This window comes from Streptopelia decaocto, assembly GCF_964273445.1.
Source record: "Streptopelia decaocto genome assembly, chromosome: 8".
NCBI lineage: Eukaryota > Metazoa > Chordata > Aves > Columbiformes > Columbidae > Streptopelia > Streptopelia decaocto.
The window spans coordinates 9,434,017-9,456,077 of NC_138662.1; the positions used below are offsets into that span (position 1 = coordinate 9,434,017).

The 22,061-nt window shown below is 42.2% G+C and overlaps 2 protein-coding genes across 3 annotated transcripts in view; one reads left to right on the forward strand and one right to left on the reverse strand.

The window, feature by feature from the left end:
• SUMF1 (sulfatase modifying factor 1) overlaps positions 1–15,632 on the forward strand; it is a 32,793-nt gene extending 17,161 nt beyond the window's left edge. Inside the window, exons 5-9 of one of the 2 annotated variants that reach the window (XM_082059994.1) lie at positions 1,373–1,495; positions 2,152–2,266; positions 3,210–3,323; positions 12,192–12,251; positions 14,809–15,632. In XM_082059994.1, coding sequence (XP_081916120.1) covers positions 1,373–1,495; positions 2,152–2,266; positions 3,210–3,323; positions 12,192–12,251; positions 14,809–14,919 — 523 coding nt within the window. In that variant the 3' untranslated portion in view covers positions 14,920–15,632. Of the gene's footprint in view, positions 1–1,372; positions 1,496–2,151; positions 2,267–3,209; positions 3,324–12,124; positions 12,252–14,808 lie in introns of those variants that run through there. The other variant, XM_082059995.1, reaches the window with a different exon arrangement.
• A 2,550-nt stretch (positions 15,633–18,182) lies between these two features.
• Positions 18,183–21,530, reverse strand: LOC309443236 (histone-lysine N-methyltransferase SETMAR). The gene is made up of 2 exons (XM_082059996.1): positions 21,440–21,530; positions 18,183–19,809 (listed from the first exon to the last, which is right to left on the reverse strand). The coding sequence occupies exons 1-2, from the start codon at positions 21,515–21,517 to the stop codon at positions 19,015–19,017; spliced, it is 873 nt and encodes a 290-aa protein (XP_081916122.1). The 5' UTR covers positions 21,518–21,530; the 3' UTR covers positions 18,183–19,014.
• Between the last annotated feature and the right edge of the window lie 531 nt (positions 21,531–22,061).

Consider the following 22,061-nt stretch of genomic DNA (forward strand, 5'->3'; position numbering starts at 1 on the left):
GCTAGGCAGGTGGCAATGAAGTTGGCACTAGCTGCTTTAATTGACTAGTTGAAGTTTCCAAACTGCTGTTTGAACTCACGTCCAACTCTCTAGCCTAGATCTAGTAGATGCTGGCATGTTTTTGAGTCCTCTAAGGACAGGGCTATGTTAGCATAAAATCATCTGGTGGCTGAACTGGTTAGTAACAAGCCCATTGTCTGTTCTCCAAGGGCAATGAAAGAATTATCTGAGGCAAAAATAGAGATAATATCAGGAGGTGTTGTTAGGGGGAGAAATTTAGGTCACAGTGAGCAGATAAGGTTTGGAAACCTGCCATGCAAATCTAGTCTTGCAGAAGTATGACACAAACCTAACCTAGTAAAACTGCTAGTGAACTTTTCATGGGGAAGTAGCCTAATGGACCAAAGGCATATGCTGGCTTATAAAATGAGACAGGAAAGACAACTGAATAAGAATTCCTCTGTATCTGTCTTCTGGACTGGTACTCTCAGTGCCTGAAGTATCGTGGTCTATTAGAGGCTTGGATGGGGAGGATCTTTGTGACGAGAAGCACAGCCATTGTTTCTGTCTTTTTCTGGAAAAAGAGACCAGGATTGTAAGGGCAATCCTGGAACCAAACCAAAGGAAAGATGGAAGCTTTTGTGTATACTGGATTGCTTGAAACACCCAAAGAGTTTTTCTGTTAAATATCTGCAGTTTACTGTTTCCTTGATTGGATGCTACAAAAGATGATGTTGCTAGGAGTAAGGACTCTTTCTTGTCTCACCTCTCCCTCAAAAACCCTGCAACTGACAGCAAAGAAAGAACCTGCAGCAAAGACAAGAGTGCACAGGGACGTGAAGAGCATTTGCTATTAGATTGCAATGTAAATTTTCCTATTGAGAATCTTGACTTCTTGTTAAGATCCTGTTAAACTCACCTAGCAAGGAGTAGTAATACTGCAGGTTCTGGTGTCTTCCTTTGGGTCTCTGAGCACCTATGTTTCCCCAGAAGCCAGTGTATCCATAATTCTTCACTGGCTCCAGGGTGCAGCAGGTTTCTGAGGTGGGACCATGAGAAACAAGCCATAAACACCTTTGTTAACTGTAGAGAGCTATATGTGAAAGCATGATGAAAATAAACAGAAGTTAATTTTATCTTCCTTGTTTTTTCTCTGACTGCATTTCCCTTCCAGCATCTTGTTGTCTTTCTTTAAATAGTTTCTTTTCTCCAAAAGTAATCTGGTGCCTTGTCCAGTTGTAGCTGAACTGTGAACTTCCTCACTGTCCTTTGCGGGCATTTCTTAAAAGAGCTTCATAAAGTGCTTGTGCTGTATAGCTGTGACATTGCCCAGTCCTGCTGATGATATTGTCCTGTTTATTTTGTTCCCCAGAATGGATCATCCAGTTCTTCATGTTTCCTGGAATGATGCCGTAGCATTTTGCACCTGGGCGGGGAAGCGATTACCAACTGAGGCTGAATGGGAATACAGCTGTCGAGGGGGCCTTGAGAACAGGTACCTGTTGTAAATGTGTGCCTGATAAATGTTTAAAACTGGTATTTACTAGATAAGGCACAGTTGTGTGGGTTTTTATTATCCCCAAAGTCTTGTGTAGTATGCACATCTGTGGTAAATATAACACTGTCTTACTCTGAACAGTTTCCTTAGGTAAGGAAATTTCCCTAAATATCTAAATGGTATATTGTAATCTCTAATGGGGAGAGAATGTGGAGAGCCCAAGAGAGGAGGAGATGTGACAAAATGCCAAGATGCAGGCTGGCTGTAATTGCAGGAAGTGAAAGGTCTTAGTGCTAAGGCCAAAAGAGTTGCAAAAGCACTGAAGACCTACGTAACTGCATCACTGTCCAGAAACTGTAGGGCCAGTGGATCCCACCTGTTACCTGACTGTGGGCTTGGGGAGCAGGGGAAGACATGGTGAATCACAGATTTAGGTCTTTTTCACCTTGTGTCCTGGACTATGTACTGCACAGGGCAGTGCTGCCTTTCCCTCCTCCATGTACGATTTGTCCTGGTAGAACCCTTGCTCTCCTTGAAAACCTGGTAGATGTCGGTACAAATGGAACTGGAATACAGTTATCCAGGGTAAGGTGGGGAGGAAAGAGGTGTGTGTATCACATTTGACAACTGTTCTTCTGTACGTCTTTTAACAGACTTTTCCCATGGGGCAACAAGCTTCAGCCAAAAGGTCAACATTATGCCAATATCTGGCAGGGGGTGTTCCCAACTAATAACACTGCAGAAGATGGATACAAAGGAACTGCACCTGTAAGTGTATCTTGGAGTGAATTAATGATGTGGAAATGAACCAAGTCTTCCTAAAATTGAAGTCTGTGTTCAACACAATGAACCATGGCTGTTCTCCATTCCTGTACTCTTTCACTTTTAGATTTTTAAAGTTACATTATAATTCACTGCAGGCTTGAGTATTACTAAGGGACACTTTTTAAAAGCTAATTGAAAACTAAACATGACTTCAATTTTAACTTTTAGTTCCTCTCCAATTGACCTCTTTTCCCCATTTTCAGTCAGTTTATAGTCAGATGCTGAAATACTTTCTGCCTGGCACTGCAATTTTTTTTGAACACTCATTTTTTGGGTAGTTGTTTACGAGGCACAAAAATCGTGCAACAGCTTAAAAGAAACTTCCATTTTTGGAAAGGTTGAGTCTGTCTGATATGGCAACAGTGGAGTGGAATTATAAAGGCAATCAAGGATGTGAATTAATTATTAAACAGTAGTTAAAGTGAGTCCAAAAAGTTTAATCAGCAGAGAAGTCTGTGTATGCAGGAGGTGACAGCCTCCCTTGCTTTTCTTCGATGGGAAAGGGAATCTGGAAGTTTGAATGAAGCAGGGGTGTGGAGGTGAGGTCACTAATGCTCTGTGCCGCTCTGTCTGTTGGTCAAACAGTGCCTCTCTTTGGAGGATCAGTCTCCAAAACCACTGAGTAGATGGTGTGTGCCACTGCGGAATGGTGGTGCTGAGAAAACCAAGGGTGATAATTCTTTCATTCTATTGTATTTAAATGTTATGTTTTATTTAAATTATAATAGTTCTGCACTACTAGTTTGATGTCTGCTTTTGAGATATGAAGATAGAAGCTACTAGTAAAGACAAATGTACCTTCAGCAGACTGACCTTCAGAACTAAAACCTGTATTTCACGTCGAGTTGTTTACAGAACTGGCACTTGTGTTCCATATCTTGTACAGGTCACTGCGTTTCCTCCCAATGGATACGGTTTGTACAACATCGTAGGAAATGCCTGGGAATGGACGGCGGACTGGTGGGCTGTTCATCATTCAACAGAGGAAGTTCACAACCCTGTAAGGATTTTATTGGCATCATATGAAGTATAGAATTCCCTCTTGCCACTCTGGTCTGGTTGCTGTTAGAAAGCTGCCTGTTCTTTGTTCTCCTCTGCTGTGTCTGAGATGGGATGAGCTGTGCTCTGGTGAATTAGGCAGTATACGACAAGTCATCGACACTGAATTTGTAGTGCAATTTTATGCATTTCTTTTTTGTTGGACAGGCCTCCACAACTGGTTAGCAATCACATACTTCCAAACCAGCATAATATCACATACATCAAGAATTTGCCAATGCAGTGGAGTTACTTAAAGTGTCTGTTTGTGTTGCTACAAGCTGTACTACTTTTTGTTTTTTTCAGGTAGAAAACAAACCATTGTGAGTTATCTTTGTGGCTTCTACTAGCTTCTTTAAAACTGAACATGTAATAAAGCTGAAGTTTATAGGGAGAAGTAGCTTACTAGTCTTTGAGAGGTTAATCTTTGTTTTTCTGTGTGGTAGGCAGAGAAAGAGGTCCTGCAGGGTAAGCTTTGTGGGGGAGGTTTCTCATGCAGTATCTCTCAGCAGACTCAAGTTCTAACATTACGTCTCCCTTTCTCTCATTCATCCAGGATGACTAAATCTGAGAAATGCACTGCTCTGCTCTCACAGAGCTGGTTTTGTTCAGACACAGTTATCTGTAATGAAAAAAATGATGAAACCTCACCAGGCAGGTACTCTCTGCAGGATTTGAGTATCCCCATGCTGTGGTCTCTTACGATATGTGCGGTCTTTCTTTGCTGTGCCAGATGTAACTGGAGGCTTTTCTGGGAAGTCAGTAACTGGAAATAGTTTTAGAGATTTGTTAAACTTTTTTTTTGCTGTTCTGTACATTTCAGAGGTTGACATTCTGCTCTTCATCCAGGGCAATGTTGCTAGCATGAGAAATTGGACTCATCTTGGGGTCTAGATTGCTCTACATCTGTGCTAGCAGTTCCATCACACTGATGGAGCATCTGGGGACCTCCTCACCCATACCCATCACATTAACCAACCTCAGGTTACTTGTATCCCAGTAAGATACCAGAGGTCTTTCTAGTGGCTTCAGTCGCATCAGACAATGCACTGCATGCGTCTTCCTAAGTAACTGAAATGCCTGGGACTGTAGCTTTTTTGGCCTTGTTTGATTTAAAATAGGATGGACTAATCTCTGATTTTTGTTGGTATTCCATCTTAGTGGTCTAGCAATGGCTAAAGAACCCCTTTTCCTTTGGGACCTGGGCTGTGTTGTATCTCCATCTACTTTCTTCGCATATTGCACAAATAACACATATGTGAATTGAATATTTCACAGTAGTCAAAGTTTTCTACCAGTTTCTGTAATTAAGTAATAGTGGAAAGCAATATTGCATTAATTGTCTCTTGAATGTATAAACACACCTGTCTTTTTCCAACATTGACTCATGGCTTGATAATATACACAGCTGAAATGTATATATTAATAGAACTTAGACTCAGCATTCAGACTGATTCTTTAGTGTGTTTTTTTCCTGTTTGCATACTGATTGATTAGGAAAGAAACATCTGCTGTCTTGCTATTCTGTTTTTATTCTGGTGAGTTTTGTATATGCAATTAAGGATAATTTTTTTTCTGTATCTTATGAATGGAAACAAGGCTGGTTTAAGAGCAACATTTCTAAAGATGAAGTCTTGAGTAGTTAGCAGAATGTAAATTTAGATGAAAGTGAAGCACAATAAAACTAGCAAACTTTGCCATATCAGGGTAAATTATTGATCTGATTTCAACCTCGTAAGTCAGGGTAGGAGAAGAGAGAGCAAGGCTGAGCTTTCCTTTCCAGACTCTGTGGTCACAGATTTGTACCAGGGAAACTCCTGCTTAACCCCTCTCACTACTGAAGCTTCACCTCAGTACCTGGAACCCAAGTACAATGATCTGCCTGTGCTGCCTTAACTGGGGCAGGAGAAAAGGGCCCCTCGCCCACCCACCCCTTGCAGAGACAAACAGCGTCTGTGTCCCTGGGAAAGAACACAGGGCTGGCAGTTGGTAGCACGTTGCCACTGTCCCTGTTCTTGTTCATGTCTTTGTCTGACACCTGCGTCAGGTTGGGCTCCTGGTGGAACAAATCTCTGGGGCAGGGAGAAGGGCCTGGCTCTAGAAGTTGTGTGCAAGAAGTGGTGATGTTGGAAAACACAGAACAACTACGCCAAGTCCGGAGAATAGAAACACTTCTGATGCTGTCTATATATAGAACTTAAGTCACATGTCTTGGGTCTATACTCTAGATATGTTTTAGAGTATTTTGTTTGGTCTTGTTTGTAGGTTAGCACAAGGTGATGTGCATTATTTCTTTATTTAGCTATCACTAGCAAGGTCTTAGAGCTTTTTTCACATAAGGTGACTGGCTATAATAAGTGAAAGGCATTTAAAGACTAATTTATATGGAAGTTACTGTGGCAATAACAGAAATAATCGAGGACTCTTCATCCAAGCTATAGCTTTCAGCTAATCCATTCCTTGCCATTGGTGGTAGTTAACTTCTTGTTTTGGTTTAAAAACAAAAATAATTTCTCTGCTTGTGTCAGCCTTGCCAGCTTCTCCAAGTTGCACAAAACCCAGCTAGCTAGACTTAAATATTTTGCTGAACTACAGCTACTGTGGTATGATGCTTGAAAAAATAAATCCTTCTTTCCAAGAATTGCAGTGTTGCACCTTCATTAGAATGACTTATGTAAAAGACATGCTGTTGTGTTTATAAGGTCGATGCACAGTGCTTTGGTGTTGAAATAAGGTGATGGGGAGAAACAAATGTCATATGAATTTTTCTCTCTGTGAAGCTTAAGTGGCTATGAGTTCACTTACGTTTTTAAATTTGACATAAACATTTTGCAGATGCTTCAGAAAGTATTTAAAAAATAGGTGTTAACAATGATGCTTTTGACTAATTGTCAGAATCTACTGTTTGAGGCAGAGCACTTCAAAGTGAATTCCAAAGGGTTTTTCTGATTAAATGGATAAGGAAACTGAATTTCATAATGGGAAAAGGTGTCCCAAAATAGCCAGGCTGCAGTATCTTCTGAGACATTAAAAATGATTAGCACCATATCTATCAGAGCCAATCTCTTAAGTCTCTCCAGAGTACAAGTCAGTGTAACCTATATGTAGGTTGTGTTCTTTCTGCCTAAAAGACTAGGAATTCTTCTAGAGGGTCAGAGCTTAGTGAAAGTTTTTTAACATATTTAGTTTAACATCTGAAATCTTCAAAGCAATTTTCTAGTACTGGAGAGATTTGGGGCATGCTGTGGATTGGTTACAGAGAACATATGGAATTTTACACACAGATTCTTTATTTTTTTGTAATTGATCATCTTGTGTTCACAAATAATTACCAAGAGCAAAAGTAAACTGGGACACCTGAAAGTGCTTTGCAAGTTGTTTACTACTTTGGAAGTTATTAGATTTATGCTCTAACATGGAACAAACAATGTTCTTCCTGTTCTTTGCCAGGTATAGGACCTGTGCAGGTAAGTATTGAAGCCAAAAAAACAAGCAGTTTAAGACAAACTCACAAAAAATGGTTCTTTAGTACATCTTGCAGCTACTAGTTGGTGCACAAGGGCGGGACTAGGAAGCACCAGATTTTTCTTGTTGTTGTTAGAAAAATGTAAATGATCATTTGGCAGGCAGTAGGCAAGTGTGTGTGTGCAATCAAACTACAATCCCTTTATGGGGCCTTTTTAATTGTGGTGACTTCTGGCTCAGATTATTTTGTATACAGTGCGTAGTTTCTTATGACCTGCAGTTCTTGTTTGAGAACTGATTTAGCACAGGGTGGCTGTGTAGCTGACAGTGCATAGGAAATTATGATGCAACTTCAGAAAGCATTTGTTTGATGTAATGAAAGAAATAAAACTTTTTATTAAAAAAAAAAGCTTCTATAACATATTTTAATAACTCTTTAAAGATTAATCCTGCTTACAAGCTTTAGTAATTGAATGCACAAGCACTTGTAATTATGCAATCAGACTATAATATGTCTGTTACAACACTATACTGCAAAATAAACTTGCCAATATACAGAAAAATCTGTACTTTAAATCTGGGATCAAAGTCTGGAGAGCTCTGGCTCTTTACATATGGACAGCAAATGCCCTTCCACTTCAGTACCAGGTGGTGCACTTCACCAGATAATGGCATAAACCAGTATTGTTTGATGGAACAAAGATTTGCTTGTTTCAGTCAAATGTGACCTTAATTGCCATGCTCTGATTAGTTTTTATTATGGGTAAGCACAATCAAAGCAGGTTTCTTTTATCTAGAAGGAAGATATAAGCATGAGCAAATACTAACAACAGACTTTCTCTTTTTTTTTTTTTTTTTTTAATTATAAGAAATGTGTGATATTGAGCTGTAACATTGTCCACCCAAAGTCAGATAGTGGTTGTGCACTCTACCAAGTGTGTTAAATGCATGCATTATTCTAGCAAAACTATTGATTGGGGGGATCTTGGCTTTTCAGGACATATCTGAAGTCTGTATAGTTCTGTGGAAGATAAAGCAGTGATGTGTTTTGGGGTTTGGTGGTTGTTCTGGGTTTTTTGTGTGTGGATTTTTTTTGTTTTGTTTTTGTCGCAGTACTCGTGAAGCAGCCAGTGCTGAGACATGAATGATTCTGCATTTCTACATCTGCAGATGTCAGGACTGCTAAGGTTCTTTGCAAAGTGAGATGAAGTTTAAGCAAGTGATGTCAGTAGGAGAAAGACCACCCAGAGGAAAGGACTCTGGTCCGAAAAGCATTGGATGGGACTTGAGTGTCCAGCCTCAGAAGGGGTGTCCCTGGCAAGGGCTATCTAGATCTCAACATCTTTCAAGAAATTGAGATCTCTTATTCCACTCTGTCTCCTTTGCTTCTTCCGTTCCCAGTTCCAAGCTGAGATAAAGGGTTTTTGTTTTGGATAACACAGATAATTCAGGCTACAGGTAGACCAATGAGCTGCAGCACCTTTCTACCTACCCAGACAAAATTGTTCAACTTCATATGCTAAGGAAATAGAGCCCAGGTGGCTTCTTCCTGCATGTGACACATTTGAGGTTTCTTCAGCAAGGCTGGGGTAGCAAAAGGATTACAAAATGAAGACATGAGGCAGTACAGGGGAAGGACAGCTGCTTGTCCTGAGCTTTACCACAGTGGCTGAGCTGTGAACTACTGGGAGCTGCAGTGAAGAGCTCTGGAAGGAAATGGATGCAGATACAGCCCTTGGCGGCTGGAACGCTGACAAATTGTCTGGTGCTGAGCAAGGGCTCGCACAGGATGGAAAAGCAAACCATTAGAGAAAGGAAATGCAACACTTGCTTCCAACACCGTGTTCTTATCAGGCAGGCAAACCTGTGATACAAGAGTACAAACCAATGTAAATGGTGATGAGGATGCTCATCAGTCTGGAGTAAGAATGTCTTTTTCACGTTGTTTTAGTTGCTTTCAGATCAGCCCACGTGGCTTTGCTGGGCACCCTGGTGAGATGTGGTGCCTTTTATGGAGAAGCTGGGCTACGTACCGAGTGCAAGCCTAATCACCGCCCGCTATGTTCAGTGTTGTGTGCTAATTGTAACTTCGCAATAGCCTTCAAATGAGAGTGAGTTTTTGAGAGCTGGATTTTTCACACTAGGTAGGAGAACTGAACTCACTGTGCCCTACCTTTTGGGGTTCTGTGGTTCTTTGTTAACCACCCTTAATTTGAGTGTAGTCACAAGCAGAGAAAGGTATCATTCTAGTCAGTCTCTTGCATACAGTTACTTGCACATTTGATTTTGTACATATATGTGTAGCTGGGAAATCTTGTTCTCCCAACTTTGCTTTCCTTTGCTAAACTGCAGAGCAAGACAGAGAAATATCAACAGTGAGAGAATTAAACATAGCCCCTAGAGAGATGTCAAACAGGCAGTGATTGTTTCTCCAACTAATGTGTCGTGCTTTGTTGCTTTTCCAAGAAATTTGCCACTAGTTTTACAATAAACTGCAGTGATTTTAAATTGTTTTGTAATAGAATAGATTACTGGAGAACACTACATCGGATTTTTCAGGTGATAAAGCATTTCAGTGATGTAATCCTGATTCAGAGGTTGGGAGATTTCAATTTAACTTGTTGTTAGCAAATAAGCTTTGCTCATTTGTTGCCTGGCAAAGGATATTTGTAACTAATAAGAAGAGTTTATGCAATTACCACTTTGTTTGATTCACATGCTTCTTCAGTATATATTATCCCTGTATAATTGCTGAAACCATACAATAGTCTTATGGCTGGACAGTAAACCTTCCAATCCTAAATTAGCATGCTCTTTGTAGTTTACAAATGTTACTTTGGAGCTAATAGCAAATATTGCTGCTCTGTATTTGCATTACAGTTTTTAATGGGAAATCCTGCTCAACAGCTCCATTGTTTTCTGTTTTGTCTTGTTCTCACGTAGCTTTTTTTAGGTCAGTTGTATTCTGGCTGGCTCTACCCTGGCTTCCCTTAAAATGAGAATAACAGGCGGTTTCATTGCGCTTGTTAGTGGCTTATCTCAGAGTGGGGCTCAGTGCATTGACATGAAAGCTTTGTGAAGGCAGTTTCCAGAGACCTTGGAAGTGGAGTAAGCCTGTCCTGTGGAGGAGCCCCCCGGCTCAGAAATGAGCTGACGCTGCCTCCAAGTGTGTTTTCCCTTCACTGTTTGTAGAGTATTAAATGCAGTAGCAGGCCAAATTCTTTTTTTTATGTAGCTCATAAAAAATTTTGCAATAAATGTGAAGCTGCTGTGGTTTCAGTATGGTGAGCTTTTGCTATGAAGACTCGCAAATCAGTCAGACTCAGATACAGTCAGTAGCTTCTGTAGCACTAGCATCAAATTCCATGGTTTTCTGACAGTCCTTGTGATTTGTATTAGTTGTTGCAAATACTGGTCTTGCATTGAATTGTCTGGAACTTCACCTCTGAGTGAGAGAGAACTATTTCCCTTGATACAGGGTAGGACAGGGTGGTAACCAGATGTAACCGAACTGGTGGTCACTGAGAAAAGCTGGAGAAGTGTCATTCCGTGTGAAATCCTCTCTTTAGGAACCTACTCCCTGAAGGGAAATTATTCCTGGATTCAGGAGATACTACAGAAGTGAAATTTTTCTTTGGTGACTGCATTTATATTGGTCAAGGCCTTGTCCTTAAGGCTTTACAGAAAGCACAGCACCCTTTGGATATCCCCAGGATGAACGGCTTGCTGCTGGACAGGAGGAGACAAAATCACTGGCAGAATTTCTGTTTTAGCAGTTGTCTGTTTTTAAGCTAATATGGCACTTTTTAAATGGTACTACTTTGTATCATTTACATACTCTGTAGGAATGACTTATTTTTTCCTAACTGCTAAACACTGGGCTGATGATGTTCTTGTAACCCATATTTATTTATTAAGGTAATGGTCTTAGCAGAAAATGCGGGGATGGCTCTTTTTTTTCTTCCTGTATCCCACAAATTCTTCTCATAAGCTTTTGTCTAGAAATACAGATTTGATTTATACACCTTACTGACCAGTGAAGAAACAGCAGCTTGTACCTTGAGTTAAGTGAAAGATTCTTTATTGGAGGATTGTATGTAAGAAAACATTTCTGTTGCATGCTAGTGTAACATGTACAGAAATAGAAACACATGCAAATCTTACAACTTTGAGAGGATTCTCAGTGGCCATACTAACTTCTAGGCAAGGCTTGCTGGTTAACTGATTAAACAATTTACTTTCTTGATCCTATTTTGTCACTTCTACAAGGCATATAGTCACTCCTTCCTAAAAGTAATTTCTTAATGCACGTGGAATGTAGAAAGCACGTAAGAATATTTGGTATCAACAGTGGAAACATGAAGTATAGCAGTACTCTCTCAATGTTAGATGAGCACAGCAGTAACTTTCAGAGCTAAGAGGAATGAAGGGGGAGAATTGCTCACTTACGCAATAAATATGCATCAAAGCGAGCAAGAGTGCGTTACCGTGGAGGCCCAGCTTTCTTCTTGAACTATTAGGCTGTCCTTTGGAGTGGAAATTGAACAAAAAGAGTGAAATAACCTTGTTAAATCAATTTTAGGGCCAATTTCAGAAGCACTTCAAATAATGTTACACTGCAAATGTACACGCAATTACAGAATCGTTGCTCGTTAAGTGCAGTGCTTTCTGCAGACCTCTTTAGCTGTCATGATCCCACATGCTAACCAATTTAGCGCCTAGTGACTGGGAGATGGTACAGAATGTCTTGCATGCTCACAAATGGGGGTTTCAGGCTGGATTTTGGTAAGAGAAGTAGCACCAAACACTGGGCGTTACAGCCCTCATTGCAACTGGCCACCAAAGAGCATAACTGTGTTTAGAAAAGTGGAAATTCTCTATATTCCTTCTGGAGGCTCAAGGGTTTCAGTGTGTTTGCTTCATGGCAGTGGAACTAATGAGAATCACAGATTCAGCACATGTGCAGGCCAGTGTGTGAAATTCCAGATCTCTTATTAGGAAACGTCTGAAACTACAGCAACTGATCTGTTCTCAAAGATCCTTCCTCTCTAATAATTGCCACTGTGCTTTTTACAGTGTATTATTAGGTGCTTTATAGATACAAAGCATGAGGGGCTCATGGGCAGCAACTCAAATGTCAAATATTTGCAGCAGTGGGGAGTGAGAACAATTACTCTCACCTGTCTGCAAGTCTTTTACAACATAATTATTTCAAGCTTTCTGGTTCAGAGAGAAGACAGCTGAAATTTGTTGACTTTGAATATTTATGGCTGTTCCTCATCCATCTCCCTATTACAGCTTTTTACCTTTACCCTGTAACTGGCAGTTGTTCCTTGAATACTGATCAGCGTCCTCTCCTCCCCAGAAAGGACCTTCATCGGGGACGGACAGAGTGAAGAAGGGTGGATCCTACATGTGCCATAAGGTAATGTGAAAAGGCCTGTGGTGTTTTCATATTGATCTTTCCTCTGAAAGTGCCTGACTTGACAATGAAATGATCTTCTGACAGAGTTTCCTGGCAGCCTGGATGCTTCTTCAGGGGTTTCATGCAATTTAAGGGAGAGTAATACCTGATGGCCGTAAGGAATTCTTTTTGGTTAGCTTGGAATTGAATGAAACAATGTGCTTTACCCCAGTATGGGGTTTTTTTTAGATGTTAAAATTTTGATGTATGCCTCTAATGCTATTTTAATTACAGTGTTTGAGTAATACTTGTAAGAGTAGAAAGTATGGATGTGACTTTTTTTAGTTTTAGAATGACTCTTGATCCAGAAAGGATAACAGGTCTTTGCAGAAAGATTGCTGGGAGATGAATGTTTCAGCTTAGTCGATAGCAGACTTGAAATTCTTTCTGAAAAGTCTGGATACCACCACAAAGCAATAGCTGCTCATGACATAAATCATGTTTTAAACTCTGTTCATCAGTGCTGAAAAAAATGCTCATTGTACATCTCCTTTTTCATTAAAGCTGTCCTGTTCTTTTCCCTTTCAAAGCCTGCAGCTGGCAAATCATTCTCATAACTAGATTAAATTCTCTGTGGTGAGATCCCATTTTCTACACTGATTTTGTTCTTAGGTGAAATCCATGTCAGATGTTAATTAGCAGTTTTGATTAAATTAACACTAGAATAGACTCTTCTTCAGTGATGAATAATGTGACCCATTTTAAAGGCTTGTGAAGATTCTAGTATGTTCTAGTCTTTTTTTGTAGGTGATGAAACTAGGCTGTGTATTGAGACAAAAAAACCCACTCAATACTCTTAGTACAAGGGCTCTTTATTAGGTGCCTAAAAATCTATTTGGATTAATCTGTTCTACTAAAGCTTGAACTTCTCACCTTTTTACATGCACGCTTACCAGCTGTTTTTATTTTCAAAACAGTCCAGCTTCTAAATCCTATCGCTGAGGGTTGGTTTCTGCAGTGCGGGAGCAGCAGCGTGTGCTGTCCTTGGAGGGCAAGAGCTGCTCTGGGCTCTGCGCTGGGAGAGGAGTCTCCTTAGGTAGAGATGCCGTTAACTGCAGGGGTGACCCGCTGCCCCAGGGGGATGGCGATGCTGTGCTTCACAGGGCTGTTCTCTAGATAGTGGAACCCGTTTAAGTTGTCACCACTCATGGTTGTACAAATTCAATTGTTTGAGTAGCTGTGGCCAAACCCATTAAGGATTTAAAGGAGAAAAACTGCCCTTTCCCCTGCCTGGCCCTCATACCCCCTCAAAAAAAAGGGGGGAGGGGGGGTGGAATGTGAGTAAAGAAAAAGTGTTTGCTTTTTAACTCATCTGTTTGAGAAGTCTGGTTCAGAGCCTGAGTACGTGCAGCTGAACCAGCCTGAATAGAACCAGTGTTCTTCTGTCAGAGGCCAGAAGCCTGTAGCTGCAGGACAGGAACAAAAAGCCCAAGCTGGATCATTTGGGGCAGAACCTGGGTGGGTTGTACTGGAGTTGCCACATAAATGCACAGTCTGCTACCCCAGTGCTTCATTAGTGAAATTAACTGTGTGACTGTCTGCCTTCTATATTGTGATGGGTAACTGCTTCTGTAGGTCTCACTTTATGTAGCAAACCCATTAAACTCATCAGTTCTGCAGTTTGGAAACCACTATGCCTAACATCAGGTAAATGAGAATCTGTAGCACTGTGAATAGCACAGGTTTTTTTCATTTTTCAAGGAGTGGAAGCATGTTGACGTGCACTGAGATGTGGCCAAATCTGTATAGCCAGGGAATGTACAAAACATGGTATAGACCAGTGTCCGTACCTTGCCGTAAGGATGTCTGACCTTGTCCTGTTTAGATTCATTTGGTTGTGTACAAGTTAACAGCATCTCTTAAAATCACTTGTTCAAAGCACCCTGCAGCAGTACTTTTCTGAATATTTTAAAATGGCGTTTTTGTCTAAATTGGTCTAAATTGGACAGTGTTCAAGGTTGTCTGCTAGGAATATCTGAAATGCAGTTAAACCATTTTTATCAGTGGCTTAATTTTAAATGTAAATTTTTTTTAGTCACCAGTCCAGAATATATATGGACTATAAATATCCCTAGTGTGCCCGCCAGAGGAATACTGGGAAGGAGTTTGTCTCCAGTTATTTCTTCTTGTTGCATCTCATTCAGTGAAATGTTTTCTTGCCAGTGCCAGTACCTGTTTCCAGTCATTCCTCTGTATCCTGATACACAGGTCAATGCACTGAGCTGCTCTCTGCTCCTCTGAGCAGCAGCAGAAAGGTCATTTGAGCTTTTGCTCAGAGCAGGATATGTTATTAGTTGATACTCACGTTATCAGACACTTTGCCATTGAAACTACTTTCTGTATCAGCTGCCAACTGGTCTCTGCATACAGTGGGATTTCCCTTATTTCTGACACAGTGATATTGATCTGTCCAACAGCATTTGAAATGTTTTGCTATATTAATCTAACAAGCTCTTGCCTAAGGAAGCACAAGGTGTGATACGCTCTGAAGTTCACCTTTCCCCCTCTTGCTCTCCAGTCTTACTGCTACAGGTATCGCTGTGCAGCCCGTAGTCAAAACACTCCCGACAGCTCCGCTTCCAACCTGGGGTTCCGCTGCGCAGCAGACACCTCGCCGGAGCTGCCGTGACCCAGGGGGCTGAGCACCAAGATGTGGAGGGCCGAATTTCACCCAAGGAGGAACAGATGTGCCGAGGGTCACTTGCAGGTGACACAGAATAGAAGAATCTAGTGCTGAAACTTCCTGCAGAGGGAAAATCTCCAACACTACTCAACATTGTTTGAGAAACCTTCTGTATTTATGTGTGGGGAACCTGGACTGGACCTTTATCCTGACCAAACTTTCTGTTGGTTTTAGCAATATTCTGGATTTAATTTTTATTTTCATGCTGGGTTTAACTAGCACAAAACTGAGCAGAAACATGCTGATTGTGTTTTAAAAGGTTAACAAACAGCTCCGTTAGAAAAGATCTTTTGTTAATAGTTTAATTTAGATATAGTTTCAATTTCTACACTCAAATCCAATAAACAAGGACTTTATAGATGTCTAGGCAGCTTTAAAAGAAATTTGAAGCAGCTAAGAAAATGTAGACAGCTTTAAAAGAAAATTGAAGGGGTTTACAAGAGTTGAGGACTGGAAACAGCCAGCTATCCAGGTGGGCAGTCAGTGGATTCGTTGTGTTACATTCCTGCAGCGGTGAAAATCACATCCAGAAATGGGCTTGTTCTAGTGAGATACTTGCTTCTCTTTTAAGTGCCTTCTGCAACTGAGGGATGAGAATCCTCAGGGAGATGATTAGAAATGATGTACATATTTGAATAAAATTTCTAGTGTTTATTTATGCTGAAGACTTTTATTGATAGAAAAACACTGGCAATTTCCTTTGAATTTCTCTTGGACAACATGTAGGCTTATTTTGGGGACTTGAAAACTGCAAAAGTGGCATCATTAGAAATGGAAGCTAACAAATGATTTCACTTAAATAAAAGATCATTAAAGTGAAAAGATAGCAGATGTAACTGTGACCCTAAGGCCTGATAAGGTAAATTTTGAAACTGTTCTGTTAAAAAATAAATCACTAAAATTCCACTGAAAAGGAATTTTAATAAGGAGGAAGGGCAACAGGAATAATGAGCACTACCTCCTTTGAGGATCTCAATGTATTTTGGGCCTTTCACAAAGTGTTTTTTGCACCATCCCTCACTCTAGGACGTGGTGTCTGGTCGTATTTCTGTGCCAGGCAATCGCTGGCTCCAAGCGGAGGCTGCAGAAGCCGTGGCCTGTGCCGTAAGCTGGGAACCAGCAACCAGGCCTCCTTGCTGCCATGAAAACCGGGAATAAATGTGGCCGTCCCATCAGCTGCTTTGAGACTCAACGGTGAAAAATGTGGTGGATTAACAAAAAATTTAGAGTCATGCCAGCCTTGCCCAGCATTTTATTTTCAGGAGTAAGCTGGGTTTGTTAATACAAATCCATCACTTGCCAGCTCCTTCTTCACTCTGTGTTTCACATTGAGAAGAAGATGCTGGAGAACATCTGGGGAGCCCTTCACCAAACATCAGCCTCCAGCAGGGGAAGAAGGTAATTCTAGGAAGAAAAAAACCGCCAACAATTCCAGAATACACTGCTCTGCCTTAGCACTCGTGATAAAAGCTGTGGTAAATGTTTAGTGTAATAAAGACTGCCTTACCAGCATTAAATATCTAATTAAGATCTATGCATTAAAAACATCTCTTTTACTCAGATTAATCAGGCAAGATTATCTTTACATCTATCTTTCTGCCACAAGAATGAATATACTTTATAAAAGATTTTGCCTGGAGCTGGTTTTGTTTTGTTCTTATGACTTTATTTAAATGAACCACTTCATGATGCCAGACCATCTCATTGTGCTGTAGGTCTCATGTGTAGGAAAGTCTTCCTGGTCTTCTATGGAGATGGTGGAATGTGTCCCATTCATGCCGCTTTTCTTTGTGTAATGGTTACTCTATTTTGTTACAAGATCTTTCATTAAGCAGCCTTGAATTAACCTGATTGGATTTCAATGGGAAAGTAAATCTCTGAGCTTGAGCGAGTATTAAATACTGAAATATTGATAATTGTTACTACACTTTGAGAGTAGAAAGGGTGGATTAGGTGGAGCTCAGTCTTCTGAGCCATTTGATTGAATTTATTGTGAAAGAGCACCACTGACCTGGAACTCCATAAAGCTGAAAGGAATCCGAAGGAAAAGAAATGCAGCAGGTGGAAACAAGGGTCTATTTTATTTTCCAGTCTGTTTTTAGCAGACCTTTTCCTTCGGTGGGATTTTGCTGCACATCCCCAGGCAGCTGCAGTGCCACAGCAGAGCGGAGTGTAAAGCACAGGCTGGTAACAATCACCATGCTGGTGTCCAACTCCCGGACAAGGTGTTATTTCATGGTCTTGCAAGGCCTTTACCATGGCTGGTGGTTTTCAGAAGTACAACACCCTCTTGTTCTGCACTATAGAAGTTTGTTTGAACCAGGTAACTGATATTCCCTTGCTAGAGGCAGCACCAGCTGGCTGGGCTGGAATGGGTCTGATTGCAGAGACAGGACGCTCAGCTGTGTTTGCTTGTTTAAGCTGGCAATGGAAGGACTAGATATTGCTAACCGTGTTTGGGGTTTTGTGTTTTGGTGTGGTTTTTTTTTTTTTTTTTCAAATCTACACTTCCTTAACTACTCAAAATCATGCCAAGTCCATATTAATAACAGGAAGCGAGCAAACAGTGCCGTCATCTTGAAAACCCATCTAATCTGGAGGAACGGGAATACAGATGGTATAAAACTAGTCCTGAAACTTTTTCCGGGAGGGAGAGGGGAAGTCAATGAGATCATCAGCTCCTGGCCCCCCTCTCCTGCAGGTTCAGGGTGGCTGGTGCCATGACCTGTGGGGGAGGAGACCAGATAGGCCTCTGAACAGGACAAGAGACCTGGCAACCACAGCTGTGCTCTGGTACCTCCTGCAGCCTGTGTTCTGTGTTGCAGACCTGGAGAACTTCCCTTGGTGGAAGCAGGCAGGCTGCAGCGGGTGAGGAATAAAGATAACGGCCACCCAGCTTGTAAACTACTCTTGACAAGCAGCTGAAATCCTTCAGAAGCTTTCTGCACTGACACAAGTGACACTCAATCATTAAGAAGAAATCACATGGCAATCTTCATCTTAAACTGAAATCACAACCAGATGTAAAACTCAAAAGCAGCATGAAGGTGCACATTCAAAGCGGGGGGAAGCTAATTGAGGAAGTAAACACCAAGTAAGATTTTTGTTTAGCAAATAGCAAAATAAGAGCAACACAATGTCCTTTCTCTCTCACCAGTCTCAGGTTAATCTTTTGGGTCCAAAGCAAAATTGTCTTTTTTATTTAAAAAAAAAAAAAAAAGGTTGCTGCTGTCATGCAGGCCAGCTGGGCCCTGAGACACCACCCCACCTTGTGTGGGTATGTTTCCCAAAGGTCACAAATACAGTTAAAGATCAAACTGTACAGAGCAAGTAACCCAGGGGTTTGTGCCACTGATGGCACGCTGGCATGACTGGAAAAAGTAGCGTTGTAGTTTGTCCGTCTTGTGTATTGAAGTAGGGGGAAATTCAAAACAAGCATGTTTCAAGCTTCTTCAATTTGTTGTAGAAAGGAAGTGAAGTAACACGCAGTTGCAGCATGTTCCCCACCCCCTGGCAAGCTCTCCTGTGTACACAAAGCATTCAGACAAATCTTTCTGGGTAAGTTTTTCACATTAATAATAGTTACTTACATTTTGTGGAACAAAAAACAATTATAGCAAGTAATTTTAAATAAGTTATTTTAACAGGATTTAAGAAACCTAATGCCCTTCTTGCAAATGTCAACATTCCTTGGTCTTCTGTAATTTTCAGTGACAATTTTCTTTACTATCACGTCCTTTCTGTGTACCGATGTTCATTCTTTCTGAAAGTTACAAGTTGAGAGATGTGCTTTATCATACAGAAAGCTGTTGGAAGAAAATAAGGCTTGGCTTAGTACCTGATCTGGAAACATCTTGAAGCTCCAGATCATACCATCCACCTTGAAAACACCCTCTAGGATGTTGCATGAAGTTATTCTCAGAATCTTTTGTTCTAGCTGTTACTCTAAACTGCATGTGCTTACTTTGTGGAATACACAATCAGGGTTTTATTAAACTACTAGAAAAAATGACATTTGTTGGGTGCCAAGGGAATGAAATGCTATGGAGAGCTCCCTGAACAAATGTCCGTCATGGAAAAGAGGGAACTGTCCCAAGGTAAGAAGGAGGAACATGTGCGGGAACCACAATAGCAAGGTTTTCTCAGTCTGTTATCTTCCTCTAAAGATTTTTGTTCTCTGTTAGTTGTTGGTAAATTATGGAACCTTCCAGAATAATCATATGAAAGTTCCTCTCCAGCAGAAATATCAGTAGCTGCAAAAAGTGCCAGTTTAGGCACCATTGAGTCAACTCGTACTGGCACCATAAATAAATTTGGTTCACAAGAATGATTCAGGAATCTGCCTACGTTACCAATGTACGTAGGGTCAACAAACGTCTCCATTACCTCACCACCATGGAGGTGCTCCCTCACCGCTATGATATAGTTCGAATCCTTTGATGTCTGGGCCTGAATTCTTCTGCGTGCCTCATTAAAGCCTAAAACTTCACCAGCATATTCACAAACAAATCTTCCTTCAGCTATGCATTCCAGGGTGCGAAGCCCCCACCCTTTCTTCTCAGTCTTGAATACCTCAAGTCTGAATTGCAAACCCCTCTGGACTACCCTGTTTTGACAGGATTCACTGCAGCGGCACAAGGCATTGCATTCGAAAACAGGCCTGGCGTACTCCTCTGTGTCTGTGGGCCTGAGGCACAACCTGCTGTAATTTTCACCGCGGCAAAGACACGAGCACTCGTCAACCACGCAGGAGCTGGTAAGACAAGAACATCCTGGAAAGGTGATCTCTGTAGGGTCAATGTCCCCATCTGCTCCAGCCACGCTGTCTGGGCTGTACTGTAAAGAGAACAAGAGTCAAATCCTTGTCACGTTCAATCCTTCTTTCCACAGAGGCCATCCGAGTTTTCAGAAGTCTGTGTCTGGCAGCGACTGATCTCTGAACCAAAGTCATAAAATTTCTTTTTCCAGTAAATTTCTAACTACAAGTCTAACTTTTCTAAAACATCATAAAGGGTGCAAATCAGATACTCCATATACACCAAAAAAGAATTGATAGTCTGCTAGTGACTGAATTTCTCAAAATAGTTTACTAGCCAGAAAAAACCCCAAACATTCTTAGCAGGAAAAACACATCAGTTAATTGCATCTATTTTACTAGATAAGATTCTTATTTATAGAAACAGCAAGGTATCTTAAAAGTAATTTTTTCCTCCTTCAAAACACTCGATAAGCTGCTTATAAGGTTACTCTATATTTTAAGTCGCAGAATTTCAAATGCCCATTTTTGTTAAAAATGAAGAAAATTTCTCTTCAAAATGCTGCACGCAGGTTAGTTCCCGCTATTGTCAGGGTAGTATGTGTGATGGTATTTGCTTCACCCTAAATTCTGTCTGCAGGAATAGATGTGGTTCAGTTCGAGCAACCCAAGCTGAAAATCAGGTTCTCAGAATTACACTGATGCCCCCAGCAGGTGAATGACTGAAGAACCATGGACTGTTGCAGAATAAAAGCTGATATATTTTGATTTTTAAATTAAGCAAAGATTCTAAAGACAGCTACATATGTATTTTTACTTTCTTCTCAGCATTCAGCTTGCAAAGCTCTATTTAGAAACCTGACGTATGCATTACTACTAAATATTACATTTCACAGCTTCTGTCTGGTCGCTTCTGGGAGCTGGGAAACACACCAGTTCACTCATAACCATCAGGTTTCTCAGCCATTTGGCTTTACTCAAGGCCAAGTTTACTAGTCCCTGATATCTGTTCCCATTTTCTCCCATTCACTGACTACAAGCTTTCTTGTTTCTGTTAAATACTGGCCACCATGCAATTTAGGATGATTAAGGTCTATTTGGATTAGGTCTTTATTTTCCCCCTAGTTTTGCTAGAAGCTTCTTCATCCCTTTTCTAAACCCTCTCTAATTTCCCTGAACAAGCTCCTAGGCAATCAGTGAACTGCCGGGAACTGTGCTTGGAACGTCCAAGTAATACAGAAAGCGCAGAAACTGGCCTATGCCTAAGCAAGCAGGCCAGCAGTGAAGAGTCTGAAGCATTGCCCTGCATTTCGCGGTTCCGTGTCTCCTGTGGAGCGCTCGGGCCGGCTGTGCAGAGGGAGCGCTGCCCGAGCCGGCCCGGTTCTCACTCCCAGCCCCGGCCCAGGCTGTGCTCACCGCCCTGCTGCGGTCAGTGGGGCCTGACCCGCGCCGTTAAACTCTACGGAATGGCACATACGGCTCAAACGCTGCCCGTGTGTCACTGCAGCGCACGGCCAGGAGTGACCAGACCGGTGCGGAGGGGCCGGTAACGAACACACAACCCCCTGCAAGCGGCACCCGGGATGGGCCGGTGCCGGCAAACACGCTCCCTGAGGCGCCGCAGGCCGCTTCTCCCTCCCCTCCTTCTCCGCCCCGGTCTCTCCCCCTTCCCGGCCCGGTCCCCGGGGCAGCCGCGGCCCCCACCCCTACCTGAAAGGCCGGCGGAGCCGCCCCGGACGGGCACAGCGCCACCGGCACTGGCTCCAGCCCGCCGCTCAGGTCCGCCATGGCCGCAGCCCCGCCCCCCGGCCCTGCGGAGATTGGCTATCCGGGCCGGAGGCGCTCTCTGGTTGGGCAGAGGGAGTGACGCACCGCCTGCGGACGCGCAGGCGCTGTGGGCACTTCAAGCGGTAACGCGGGAGCGGGACCGCGCCTGCTGATAGCCAGGGTCGCCATGTTGGTGCGGTCTGGTGCTCGGCGAGGCCCGAGTTGCCCGCGGCGGTGCGGGACTGTCCGCTCCGCGGGGCCGGGCGGCCGGGGCAGCTCCGCCTCGCCCTGCGCCCGGGACATGAGGCTGCGCTGGACTGGGGCCTGTGGGAAGGTGGTGTGGCTGCTGCTATGGGTCCCTCCCTGCGATGGGGCTGTCCCTTCAGAGACTGGCACGGCTTTGTGCGATGTCTGAAAGCACTGAAACCCGAGTAATTTCAAATGTTAACTGCAGACTGCTGAATTATTTTAAGCCTTCATGCGACTCTAAATCCAGCATGATTTTGAAGGTATTAGAGTTGGCGTGGTTTGTTTGTTTGTGTTTTTTTGTTTTGTTTTTGTTTTG

Coding starts and splice junctions, on each gene's coding strand:
- LOC309443236 (XM_082059996.1), bottom strand. CDS start 21,517: ATGGCGGACCTGAGCGGCGGGCTGGAGCCAGTGCCGGTGGCGCTGTGC. Junction 19,810..21,439: donor CGGCTCCGCCGGCCTTTCAG/GTAGGGGTGGGG, acceptor TTCTCTTTACAG/TACAGCCCAGACAGCGTGGC.